General features: G+C 42.5%; 1 protein-coding gene across 1 annotated transcript in view; it reads right to left on the bottom strand.

The window, feature by feature from the left end:
- Positions 1-2,367: 2,367 nt before the first annotated feature.
- The window catches only part of LOC143301760 (uncharacterized), a 12,520-nt gene continuing 1,702 nt past the window's right edge, over positions 2,368-13,185 (bottom strand). The window contains exons 2-5 of the mRNA XM_076616148.1: positions 10,101-10,223; positions 6,086-6,250; positions 4,010-4,130; positions 2,368-2,660 (exon numbers count right to left, since the gene is read on the bottom strand). Coding sequence (XP_076472263.1) covers positions 2,368-2,660; positions 4,010-4,130; positions 6,086-6,250; positions 10,101-10,223 — 702 coding nt within the window. The remainder of the gene's footprint in view (positions 2,661-4,009; positions 4,131-6,085; positions 6,251-10,100; positions 10,224-13,185) is intronic.

The raw sequence follows: 13,185 nt of genomic DNA, 5'->3' as shown, positions 1-13,185 counted from the left end.
TCGGGTTCAATCAGTATCATTGATTATAACTAAGTGACAGACAACGTTTAGTGTGCACCAAATGACTTCAGTAATGTCAGACTTCGGTTAAATCAGTTTTGCAATGCTACTGTGCACCAGATGACTTGAGTAACGTCAGACTTGGGATAGATCAGTTTTGCAATGTTACTGTGCACCAGGTCGGCCATCTCCACTGTGTGTAGGGCTTGGCAAAGGAAGGCAGGGACCAAGTCTCTCCTTCTGCCGTTTTAACCATTCCTAAGTCAGGTTCCCATCCACACCTGGGTGGAGTGAGGAAAACCAGAGTGAAAAGCCTTTCCCAAGGACACGACACCATGCCGGAACAGAGCCTCAAACCCTCATCACTGGCTCACAAGTCCAACGCCTAACCAACTAAGGAACGGCACCTCCTGACAGGAGACTTACTGACAAATTTAGAGGTAGGCGGGCTTTGTCGCTCATCTGTATCACTTTACATTCGTTTGGTCATTCATCTGTATTATCTGTGTTACTCTGAATATTTTCTTTTAACTATTTCTGACAAAAAAGGGGACAAATTTCCAAACTGCACGTCTCCACTGTGACTCGAGACGTGCACATTCCTTTTCCTAAGGTAGACCGATTTCCAACAGCCAGCAAACTTCAGTGTTAACAGCCCAAGAGACATAACCGGGGTAGATAACCACCTTTAGTAACACACACTTCACAATAATAAATGAATATATGATACTAATAACTTGGAAAGAAAAACCATAATGTTTCTGACTCCACCAGAAAAAAAATCCCAATAAATCTCGCTGTTTGTTCCAGTGATTCCCCAAAGTTACTGATTCCTTGCATTAAAACATTCTTTCTTTTTTTTCTTTCTTCCCAAACTCCAACCCTGAAATAGCCCCCTTGGCTATGAGCAACATGACTGGATCAGAATCTTCTCAGAGTGACAAAAACAAAGGTACGATGACAAGATATTGCTTCGTACGAAATATCTGTAAAATAAATCTGGTCTCTCTTTTATCTTTCTGTTGAGCCATTTGGTCATTCGTTTTTTCTTCTTTGTATTTTTACTTTTTTCCCCCCCCTAACTTGTATTGTTGTAAGCAGCATTAAAAATTTTCATTAACATACGATCTTTCTCCATACCTTTACCAGCATTTCAACATTTATATATGTTGTTTCTTCCTCTGATATTTGTAAGCAGCATTTGGTACATTTATTTCTCTGTACTGTCAACCCCAAAACAAATCTGTGAACACAAGGCTGGGGCAGCCGGGAACCACGAAATGTCAAGGACAACAGTTTGGTCAGAAACAGATCATGGGAAAGAAGGAAGGAATGAAAGAAAGAAGAAAGCAAGGCTGATAGAAAGAAGGAGAGAGAAGAAGAAGAAGAAAAACAACAACAAAAAACGACACACAAGACACAGAGAGAAGAAATGGAGATTAGAAAGACAGTGAGAGATGGAGAGTGAGATGGAGAGAAGACAAAGGAGAGCAGAAGACAGACAGAAAGATGGGGACAGGGAAGAGAGAGAGCGAGAGAGAGAGAACAACAAACACTCAAACCAACAACTGAGCACATCAACAATGCAAAAAAAAAAAAAAAAAAAAAAAAAAAAAAAAAAAAAGGAGTAAAACAACAAGAAATACATACAGATGATAACTACCAACAAGTTCAACACAGATTAATACAATCAATTACACACAAACCTATGACCCATGCGGTACACAAGACATGAAATGAAACATATGACGACGATGAATACTGATAATGACCATTAAAAAAAAAAAAAAAAAGTATATAAAAAACAACAACAAAAAAACACAAAAAAAAACAACAACAACAAAACCTGGCGACACCAGAACATGATGTTATTCTTACTTACACAAGAGGGGTGGCTTTGAGGATAGACAGAGACAAAGATAGGACGAAGAAAAACAAAGACAGGAAGGAATACTGATGACTCTAAATGGGTTTAAAAAATAAAAATAAAAAAAAAAAAAAAAAAGGGGGGGGGGGGGGGGGGGGGGGGGGCGAGGGGCCTGGACAGACACATGCTGCCTGCCTACAACTGACACAGGCCTTTTTTCCCCCTCACACTTTTTCACTGGAAAAAAAAAAAAAAAAAAACAAAAACAAAAAAAACAAAACAAAAAAAAACCACAATAAAAAAACACTACTACACAAGTCTCTACTACTCTCAAAACACCACCACACACTTTTTCATGTTTAAGTTTTTTGACCTCACTCGCAAATGTCTCATCACCTCTCTCACAGAAAGAAAAAAAAAAAAAGATGCAGCGCACACAACGTGCACGCGGCTGGTTGTGTCTCCTCCTCCTTGTCCCCTCCCTCCCTCACTCCCCTCACTCACTCTGCATCCTCCTCCTCCTCCTCCTCTTTGGCTTCCTCCTTCTCTGCCGCCTCTTCCTCCTCCTCCTCCTCTTTCTCTTCTTCCACCTTGTCGTCGTCGGCAGCGGCGGCGGTCTTCTTGCCCTTGCCCTTTCCCTTGCCGCGCTTCAGGTACTCCTTGCCCTCCTTGGCTGTGTTCTGCATGGTTCCGGCCCGCTTCACCGCTGGTTTGGCCGGTGCCGGTTTGCTCTGCGACCTGGTTCTCCGGCCCTCCGTCACATCAACCTCCTTGCCCTGCAGGAGGTACTTGGCTGTGGGGGACAGAGACAGTAATGGATTCTATTGTATAGAGTTTGTTTTCTTACCAGTCTTTTTTTTCCCTACAGAATTTTGCCAGTGACATCCCTTTGGTTGGTGTGGGTTCTTTCATACGCGCAGCATCCATTCTTGGTTTATCATCTTGTCTAAATGACTGGCGTTGAGACCACCACTTAATGTCTCATGGTGGTGGAGAGAACACTGGCCAATGTGGGATTCAGAATTTTGCCAGTGACAGCACTTTAGATGGTGTGGGTTCTTTCATGTGTTTAGAGTGCAAGCTACAAAACAAGACCTTGGTTGGTTATCTTGTGTGAATGATTGCCTTTGAGACCACCACTTAAGGTCAAAAGGAGGTGGAGAAAATACTGGTCAGTGTGGGATTCAGTGCTGTGCACCCAGATTCTCTTGCTTGATGAAAGTCAGTCAGATATCCTGCCACCAATGTTCAATTTTCATCACTTTCTGTTTGTTCCCTTAATATGCGTTTTGAGCTTTGCTGAATGGTACAGTTCAAGGGTTTCACTAAAAATTCCAAGATATTTCCAGACCGCAAAGGGCAAAACATATTTCACCCAAGACTTTTCCTGCCCTGGAAATGGTTTTCTTGTTTCTCCAATACTTTTCCAGCCATGGAAATGGTTCTCTCATTTTCAGAGGACTTTTTCCAGACTTCCATAACTCAGCGTTCATGACTCGTGGTTAAAATCAAAATAATAAAAGTTGTCTCCCTTTGATCACTGACAGCACATACCACATTCTTGCCCCCAAAACCCCATTTCCAGAGCAGTGCAGAACTAACCTCAGGTGTTTGCACTGGGGGAAGCTGGCAGCCAGTGCAGCTGAGCTGATGTTCACAGAAATATCAGCAGTGTTACTGATAATTATATAGCGCCTGTCTTAAGTCACAGACTAAACTCAAAGTACTTTGCAGTGTCATTTGCACAACAGGCTTCCTTCTGCCTATTGAGCTACTCTTGGGTGCTCATCACTTGTTTCCTGCGCCATTCAGCCAGGCTTCAGTCTCTCCCTCTCACACACACACACATATATCAAGTGTGGATTTTACTATGGGACAACTCTCTTGCTGTCTTGGGTTCTTTTACATGTGTTTAGTAGTGCATGCTACACATGGGCCTAAGTTTATCGCCTCATCCATATGACAAGTGTTCAGACCACCACTCAAGTTCTAGCGGAGTAATATCAAACACAAGGGAGTGCAGGGTCTGATCCCAGATGGTCAGATTCTCTCTGCCACCAACTCACACGCACAGAATGACACACACACAGAGTACAGAGTGACACACACACACAGAGTGACACACACACAAAGACAGTGTACCTTCCTCCAGTGTCTTGGCCATAGTGACACCCCTCTTGGGGGAGGGTTTACCACTGCTCTTCCTGGCGGTCTCCTGACGCGTGTCTCCCAGCTTCTCCTTGCCTAGCAAATCCTTTGCTTCCTGGAACATCACACATACACACACACACCTTGTGTATGCACATCAACACAAAAAATAATGTGCGTTTATATCATAATCACAATTAATAATATATAAAAATCACCACCCCCCATGCTTTGGGAGGCAAATAAGCTTAGGCTTGTTGGCATTTTTCTTCTGGGGGGTTTGGGGGGCAGGTTGCAGGATATGGGGGTGGGGTGGGGGAAGAAGAGGTGTTACTGTTAGGGGCTTTTGATTTAGTGTGAATGAATTAGTTGTTTTACTGTGTTGCCTCTTAATTTAGTGACCTATGGAAGTGCTGCTTTTAGGTCCAATATTGTTAGCCTGACACTGATTTTTAAATGAACTGTTTATCTTAGTAGCTGCATACTCTGTGTGTGTGTGTGTGTGTGTGTGTGTGTGTGTGTGTGTGTGAGAGAGAGAGAGAGAGAGAGAGAGAGAGAGAGAGAGAGAGAGAGAGAGAGAGCGTGTGCATGGTGTGTGTGTGTGTGTGTGTGTGTGTGTGTATGCGCGAGTGGTGTGGGAAGATGTGCCACGTGGCTTGGTTGACTGAAATAGAGGGGCATAAGAATTTCAGTAATCTGTATATTTGTATATATAGCTATTTCTATTTGGTGCCATTCAAATTATTTTGCTATTTTTCATTCATTTTATTTGTTGTTTTTTATGTTGGACATGTGCTGCTGCCAAAAAGAAAATCTCTGTATCAAAGTATAGACAATACAGTTTGTGTATTCATTTTCGTCCATTTATCATATTCAAAATAATAACCCATACACACACATGCTTAGGCAACACAGAAAATAATGTGCAATTTAAATATTAATCACAACTATAAAAATAATGTCAAATATTAATCATAGCTATAAAAATAATCTCCATTTATCAATTACAAAATAATCACCCACACACATGCTCATGCAACACAGAAAACAATAATGTGCATTAATATCAACATGATCATAATCACTACTACTAATAACAATGTCCTTTTATCAGTTACAAAATGAATGAATAATAAAACAGACCAGAAAGGACCTCACCCTCTTTCCATACTCATTTAAAAAAAGAGAGAGCGAGCCAACAATTATGACAAAACAAAATATAAAAAAAGGACAAAAAAACCCACCAAACATTCCTATTCTGTGAGAAAAAAAGTGGAAATGCTTGAACAACACACACACAAAAACTGCAATAACACAATAAAATATCCAAATTTTCACTCTAAACATGTCTGGATACATGTGAAAAATGACGTGTGGAGTATGATATGTTCTTATACGAGTCTCTCTTTCTCTCAGTGGATGTGACAGTATGTTTGTTGGTCTGTCTGTCAGACCATCTGTTGCATACCCACAGCATCAGCTTCATACACTCAGGTAAGTGCAGGAGACAATGAGACGTCAAGGCACCAGAGTTGCCAACCCCTGTCAAGTGTTTGTAGGAACAATCAGGAAATTTGGTAGCAACATCTTGAATTTGGCAGGAACGCTCGGACTTCTAGCCACATCAGCAAATGTACATAGTATCTGCAAAGCATACAAACACTTTGGCCTACCAGCAACACGGTTAACTGCTACAATTATGCTGATTAGTCCATTCAATGATGTTTCAATGTAAACACATACGTGATTAGCTGAGCATCATCACATGAGACCAAGGTTAGTAGTGACTGCCCTGGCCTTGTGATCAATAGGTCTAGAGCATCTGGGCAATGTTTTGACAGGAAAGCACATGACCATGCTATGTAGTCAAAAATGAACTCGTCGGAACAATTTTGACACTGGCGTAACGAGAGAACAAACTGCAATCAAGTGTAACAAAATACGGCGAAATCGTAACAGTTAGCATCTCTGAAGCACCATCCCATGTTTTGGTCTGATACATTCAGTCAAATACATACAAAAAACCAAAAAAACCAACCAAACAAAAAAAAACACCACCTTCTTCCCTACCTTTGTTGTGGCCACCATAGTGGTGTCTTTGGCCAGCTTGGCCTTTTTGGCCGGAGGCTCGGGGGCCGTCTCATTCTTGATCTCCTCAAGCTTCCGCTGCTGACCTCGGGTCTGTGCATCTTCGTCCGGGGCGCCCCCTGTGCTGTCCAGCAGTCGTTCCCCCTCCTGCACCGTTCATCAACACAGGGTGTTGTTTTATCAACAACACAGGGGGTTGTTTTATCAACAACACAGGCGGTTGTTTTATCAACAGTGGGTTTTGTTTTTTCATCAACACAGTGTGTTGTTTTATCAACACATGCAAAGGGTTTTGCTTCATCGTCAAAACAGGGTCTTCTTTTTCCATCTCATGCACAGGGTTTGGCTTTTTCATCCACACAGGGTTTTGTTTGTTTCATCATTAATACAGGGTTTTGCTTTATGAACACATGCAGAGGGTTTTGCTTTTTTTCATCAACACAGGGTGTTGTTTTATCAACACATGCAAAGGGTTTTGTTTTTTTCATCAACACAGGGTGTTGTTTTATCAACACATGCAAAGGGTTTTGTTTTTTTTCCATCAACACAGGGTGTTGTTTTATCAACACATGCAAAGGGTTTTGCTTTTTTCATCAACACAGGGTGTTGTTTTATCAACACATGCAGAGGGTTTTGCTTCATCATGAAATTCAAAGGGTTCTGTTTTTTCATCAACACAGGGTTTTGTTTTTTCATCAACACAATGTTTTGTTTAGTCACCACAGGGTTTTGTTTTAAATGCTTCCACTTCACTCACTGTACTTTTGGTTACAGGGAAAATACATTTATCATCATGCCATACAAGACAGCATAATATCAATGTACAGACCTGTTTAGCCCAAAACATATACAAGTATAGCTTGGGTGGGTATAAAGTGTAGTTTCAGTGTAGCAAAGTGTAGCTTTTTTTTTTTTTTTTTTTTAATCAAGTACTTTTTACCGCCTAAGGTGACATAAATATTTTATTATCATTATGATGCCTTACCCCACATAAACAGCGTGATAAAAATTGTATCTAATCAGTGCTGATGAATGTCTCAGACTGGTAGATGAGGGGAACAGGCAACTGTTACTGTTAGTGTTGATGTCATCCCAAAGTAGGCATTTATTTACATACATGTCAAATACACACACACTTAACACACACACTAATATAGTTAGTGACCAGGGTCACTTCAATGCTTTCAGCTGAAGAAATTAGTGCTCAAATGTGTCAATGGGGAGGAGGCTTCCAATCCAACTTGGCTCTGATCAGATGGGCAGAAAACAGGGTGAAGAAAAAAAAATTATATCCATGAACTGAACTTGATTAGTCCAGTGGGCTATTATTAACAACCGGATTATAACTGACTGACTGAAGAACTAAGGAAAGACCAAAAACTAAACTTGTGTAGACCATTGGGCGATATACACGGTTCCAATAGATTCACAGAAGAACTTGAGGAAAGAATGGCTTAATAAGCCAGCCCGCACTGTCAGGGGTGCTGCTTCCATCCCTCCTCCAGGCAGGGAGTCCCTCTCTGCCCCGGGTGCTTTTTCCCCGGGCAAGTTCCTTAAAGATTCCTCCAAGGGAGGGGTGTGGTCCTGGTACACACAGGACCACCCTGCCTACAGTGAAGCAGAGCCCTCTGCACAGGACAGGATGTTGGTATCACAGCGCACCACCTTCCCCACTTCAGCTACCCTATCCTTTAAAACCTTAGCAGAGTGGGAAAAATTGGCCCGCCGCTGCCTCCTCGAGGTTTCCACGGCTTATACCTTCTTTGACGCGTTCCTCCACAGGGCCAATGAGCTGTGGGAACAACGTCCGGTTAATCAGGACACGGGGTCTCCTTCCTCTGTCCCGCCTGGCCTCTTCACCGACCCGAGGTTAAACACTTTTGGCAATAGGGTAGCTTCTGGTCTCACGGCAGCTGCAGACACAGCTACCAGCCTTCATTTCAATACTGTGCTAGCATGGCGTGATGCCGTTCTCTGCCTCTCTAACATTCCAGTAGAGGAGAGGGCTGCCCTGCGGTCCATCCCAGCACAGCAGCACTCCCTCTTCGGCCAGTATGCACCCCATTTTGTCAGCCACAGGGCAGAGACGATGTCAACTTTATGCAGATCAAAGGCTTTCCAGGCTGCTGGTGTAATGACTTTCAGTCTGCTGAGGGAGTCTGCAGATAGATCTTTGACAACAGTCACAGGACATCAGCACTGGACCTGAGGACCAAGACTATCCAATGTAGAATTTGTCATAATCTGACAGACTTGATCTGTTTTGGGCTGAAAGAATGAAGCCATAAACTTAAACTTTCCAATGGCTTTCTCATTGTCCCCATGTGTCTTGGTATCACAGTGCCAAGTCCAATCAAGGAACCCGCCATGCTTACACGAGAAGTCAGTTTTGCATATCTCACAGGAAACTTCTTCTGCGTTCGTGGGCTTCAACTCCCACGTTCACTCGTATATACGCGAGTGGGCTTTTTACGTGTATGACCGTTTTTACCCCGCCATGTAGGCAGCCATACTCCGCTTTTGGGGGTGTGCATGCTGGGTATGTTCTTGTCTCCATAACCCACCGAACGCTGACATGGATTGCAGGATCTTTAACGTGCGTATTTGATCTTATGCTTGCGTATACACACGAAGGGGGTTCAGGCACTGGCAGGTCTGCACATATGCTGACCTGGGAGATCGTAAAAATCTCCACCCTTTACCCACCAGGCGCCGTCACCGTGATTCGAACCCGGGACCCTCAGATTGAAAGTCCAACGCTTTAACCATTCGGCTATGGCGCCCGTCGCACAGGAAACAAAGTGTGGCCCCTTCTTTGATGACATCAGACAAGGGCACTCCTGGTGATACAAACTAATACACTTTTGCTCTGCACTTTTTTTTCCCTTGCAATCTGACTTCGAAGTTGAAGGCAGCACAATTTCACAATCCGATTCTTCGTATGAAGTTTCCAAGCCATCGTTTCTCATCCACCATTTTGGATGGTGAAAGACACATTCGTATATGTGTGCTTGTGCTTAGGCATGCAAATGCTTCAAGCACTTATCTAAGTTATCATGAGAACACTTGCTGGTGGCCATGGAGAATAAAAATAAGAACGCAATTCCATGAGCTGAAAATGTGTGCCACCTGTTGAAGAGAAAAAAAAAAAAGTGGATCGTGTTTGGACCGCATCAGGAATGAACTGCGCAGCCAAACTTATCGGTGGGAAACGAGTTGAAGTGAGAAACGACCGACCTTATCAGCTGTAAAGGAGTTTAAAATATATGCGACCCATCTTATCAGCAGGAAATGAAATTAAGTGATAAACGACCGACCTTATTGGCGGGAAATGAGTGTAAGTGATAAGTGACTGACCTTATCGGCAGGAAATGAGTGTAAGTGACAAGTGACTGACCTGATTGGCGGGAAATGAGTGTAATTGACAAGCGACTGAGCTTATCGGCGGGAAATCAAAGTATGTGACAAGCGACTGACCTTATCGGCAGGAAATGAGTGTTAGTGATAAACAACTCACCTTATCAACTGGAAATGAGTGTAAGTGATAAACAACTGACCTTATCAACTGGAAATGAGTGTTAGTGATAAACAACTGACCTTATCAACCGGAAATGAGTGTAAGTGATAAACAACTGACCTTATCAGCAGGAAATGAGTGTTAGTGATAAACAACTGACCTTATCAACTGGAAATGAGTGTTAGTGATAAACAACTGACCTTATCAGCGGGAAATGAGTGTAAGTGATAAACAACTGACCTTATCGGCAGGAAATGAGTGTAAGTGATAAACAACTGACCTTATCAGCGGGAAATGAGTGTAAGTGATAAACAACTGACCTTATCAACTGGAAATGAGTGTTAGTGATAAACAACTGACATTATCAACCGGAAATGAGTGTAAGTGATAAACAACTGACCTTATCAACCGGAAATGAGAGTAAGTGACAAGCGACTGAGCTTATCGGCGGGAAATGAAAGTATGTGACAAGCGACCAACCTTGGCAGTGACAGCCATGGTGTTGTCGCGGGGCAGTGCTGGCTTGCTAGGCTCTGGGTCAGCCAGGCCCTGGAACTCCAGCAGTTTGGTTTTGCCCTCAGACTTCAGGTAGTCGATGCCCTCCTGCACATCATGTATTGACACCTGTCAGTTGGGCCAGTCGATGCCTTCTTGCACATCATGTATTGACACTTGTCAGTCAGCCAGTCGACGCCTTCTTGCACATCATGTATTGACACCTGTCAGTCAGCCAGTCGACGCCTTCTTGCACATCATGTATTGACACCTGTCAGTCAGCCAGTCGACGCCTTCTTGCACATCATGTATTGACATCTGTCAGTCAGCCAGCTGATGCCTTCTTGCACATCATGTATTGACACCTGTCAGTCAGACAGTTGATGCCTTCTTGCACATCATGTATTGACACCTGTCAGTCAGCCAGTCGATGCCTTCTTGCACATCATGTATTGACACCTGTCAGTCAGTCAGTCGATGCCTTCTTGCACATCATGTATTGACATCTGTCAGTCGATGCCTTCTTGCACATCATGTATTGACATCTGTCAGTCGATGCCTTCTTGCACATCATGTATTCACATCTGTCAGTCGATGCCTTCTTGCACATCATGTATTGACACCTGTCAGTCAGCCAGTCGATGCCTTCTTGCACATCATGTATTGACATTTGTCAGCCAGTCGATGCCTTCTTGCGCACATCATGTATTGACACCTGTCAGTCAGCCAGTCGATACCCTCCTGCACATCATGTGTTGACACCTGTCAGTCAGCCAGTCGATGCCTTCTTGCGCACATCATGTATTGACATTTGTCAGCCAGTCGATGCCTTCTTGCACATTGTGTATTGACACCTGTTAGTCAGTCGACGCCTTCTTGCACATCATGTACTGACATCTGTCAGTCACTCAATGCCTTCTTGCACATCATGTATTGACATCTGTCAGTCAGTCAATGCCCTCCTGCAAATTATGCATTTAATATGACATCTGTCAATGACAGGTACAACACCCAAGTGGTTCGAGTGTTGGACTTTCAATCTGAGAGTCCCAAGTTCAAATCCTGGTCACAGCACCTGGTGGGTAAAGGGTGGAGATTTTTCCAATCTCCCAGGTCAAACGATGTGCAGACCTGCTAGTGCCCGAACCCCCTTCATGCGTATATATCTGCATAAAGATCAAATGCTCACGTTTAATATCCCGTAATCCATCCCAGCATGTGGTGGGTTATGGAAACAACAACATACCTGGTGTGCATAGCCCCCTCCCTCCTGAGAATTGAGAATTATTGCCTACAATCAGTACAAAATGGAGGTTAAAATGGTCATACACCTAAACCACTCTTGCGTATTGAGTGAACTTTGAAATCTCATCTGATGAACAAAGAAGACATCCATCAATCAGTCGATGCCCTCCTGCACATAGGATTTGCATTTCAACATCTGTCAAAGAGTTGTCACCAGCACATTATGTCACATTTTAAATGACACATGCCAATGAGTCGATGCCTCCTGCACATTATGTATTGTAACGTCTGTCAATCAGTTCTCCAGCTAATTATGTACTGTGACATATGTCAATCATTTGATATCTTCTGCGCATTATGGTTTATGACATCTGTCAAACAGTTGGTATCTCCTGTGCATTATGTATTGTGACATCTGTCAATCAGTCGATATCCCTGCACCATCTGTATTATGATATAGTCGATGCCTCCTGCACATTAATTATGTATAGTGACATCTGTCAATCAGTCAATATCTCATGCACCATCTGTATTATGATACAGTCGATGCCTCCTGCACATTAATTATGTATAGTGACATCTGTCAATCAGTCAATATCTCATGCACCATCTGTATTATGATACAGTCGATGCCTCCTGCCCATTAATTATGTATAGTGACATCTGTCAATCAGTCAATATTTCCTGCACCATCTGTATTATGATACAGTCGATGCCTCCTGCACATTAATTATGTATCGTGACATCTGTCTATCAGTCATTATCTCCTGCACATTATGTGCTGTGACATATGTCAATGAGTCAATATCTCCAGCAGATTATGTATTGCAACATCTGTAAATCAGATGATACCATCTGCACATTATATATTGTGACATCTGTCAATGAGTCGATATCTCCTACACATCATGTATTGTGACATCTGTCAATGAGTCGATATTTCCTGCCCATTATGTATTGTGACATCTGTCAATCAGTCGATATTTCCTGCACCATCTGTATTATGATAAAGTCGATGCTGCCTGCACATTAATTATGTACTGTGACATCTGTCAATGAGTCAATATCTCCTGCACATTATGTACTGTGACATCTGTCAATGAGTCAATATCTCCTGCACATTATGTATTGTGACATCTGTCAATGAGTCGTTATCTTCAGCAGATTATGTAATGTGACATTTGTCAATGAGTTGATATCTCCTGCACATAATGTAATGTGACATCTGGCAATGAGCCGATATCTCCAGCAGATTATGTATTGTGACATCTGTCAATGAGTCGATATCTCCAGCAGATTATGTATTGTGACATCAGTCAATGAATCGATATCTCCAGCAGATTATGTATTCTGACATCTGTCCATGAGTCGATATCTCCAGCACATTATGTATTGTGACATCTGTCAATGAGTCGATCTCCAACAGATTATGTATTGTGACATCTATTAGTCAGATGATGCCTTCAGTACATTATGTACTGTAACATCTGTCGATTCAAGATCTCCTGCACATTAATTATGTATTGTGACATCTGTCAATCAGTCAATATCTCCAGCAGATTATGTATTGTGACATCTGTCAGTCAGCCGATGCCTTCTGCACAATATGTATTGTGACATCTGTCAATGAGTCAATATCTCCTGCACATAATGTACTGTGACATCTGTCAACGAGTCAATATCTCCAGCAGATTATGTATTGTGACATCTGTCAACGGGTCAATATCTCCTGCACATTATGTACTGTGACATATGTCAATAAGTCGATATCTTCTGCACATTATGTATTATGACATCTGTCAATGAGTCAATATCTCCTGCACAT

This window comes from Babylonia areolata, chromosome 28, assembly GCF_041734735.1.
Source record: "Babylonia areolata isolate BAREFJ2019XMU chromosome 28, ASM4173473v1, whole genome shotgun sequence".
NCBI classification, from domain to species: domain Eukaryota; kingdom Metazoa; phylum Mollusca; class Gastropoda; order Neogastropoda; family Buccinidae; genus Babylonia; species Babylonia areolata.
This window is presented reverse-complemented; position numbering and strand designations above follow the sequence as displayed.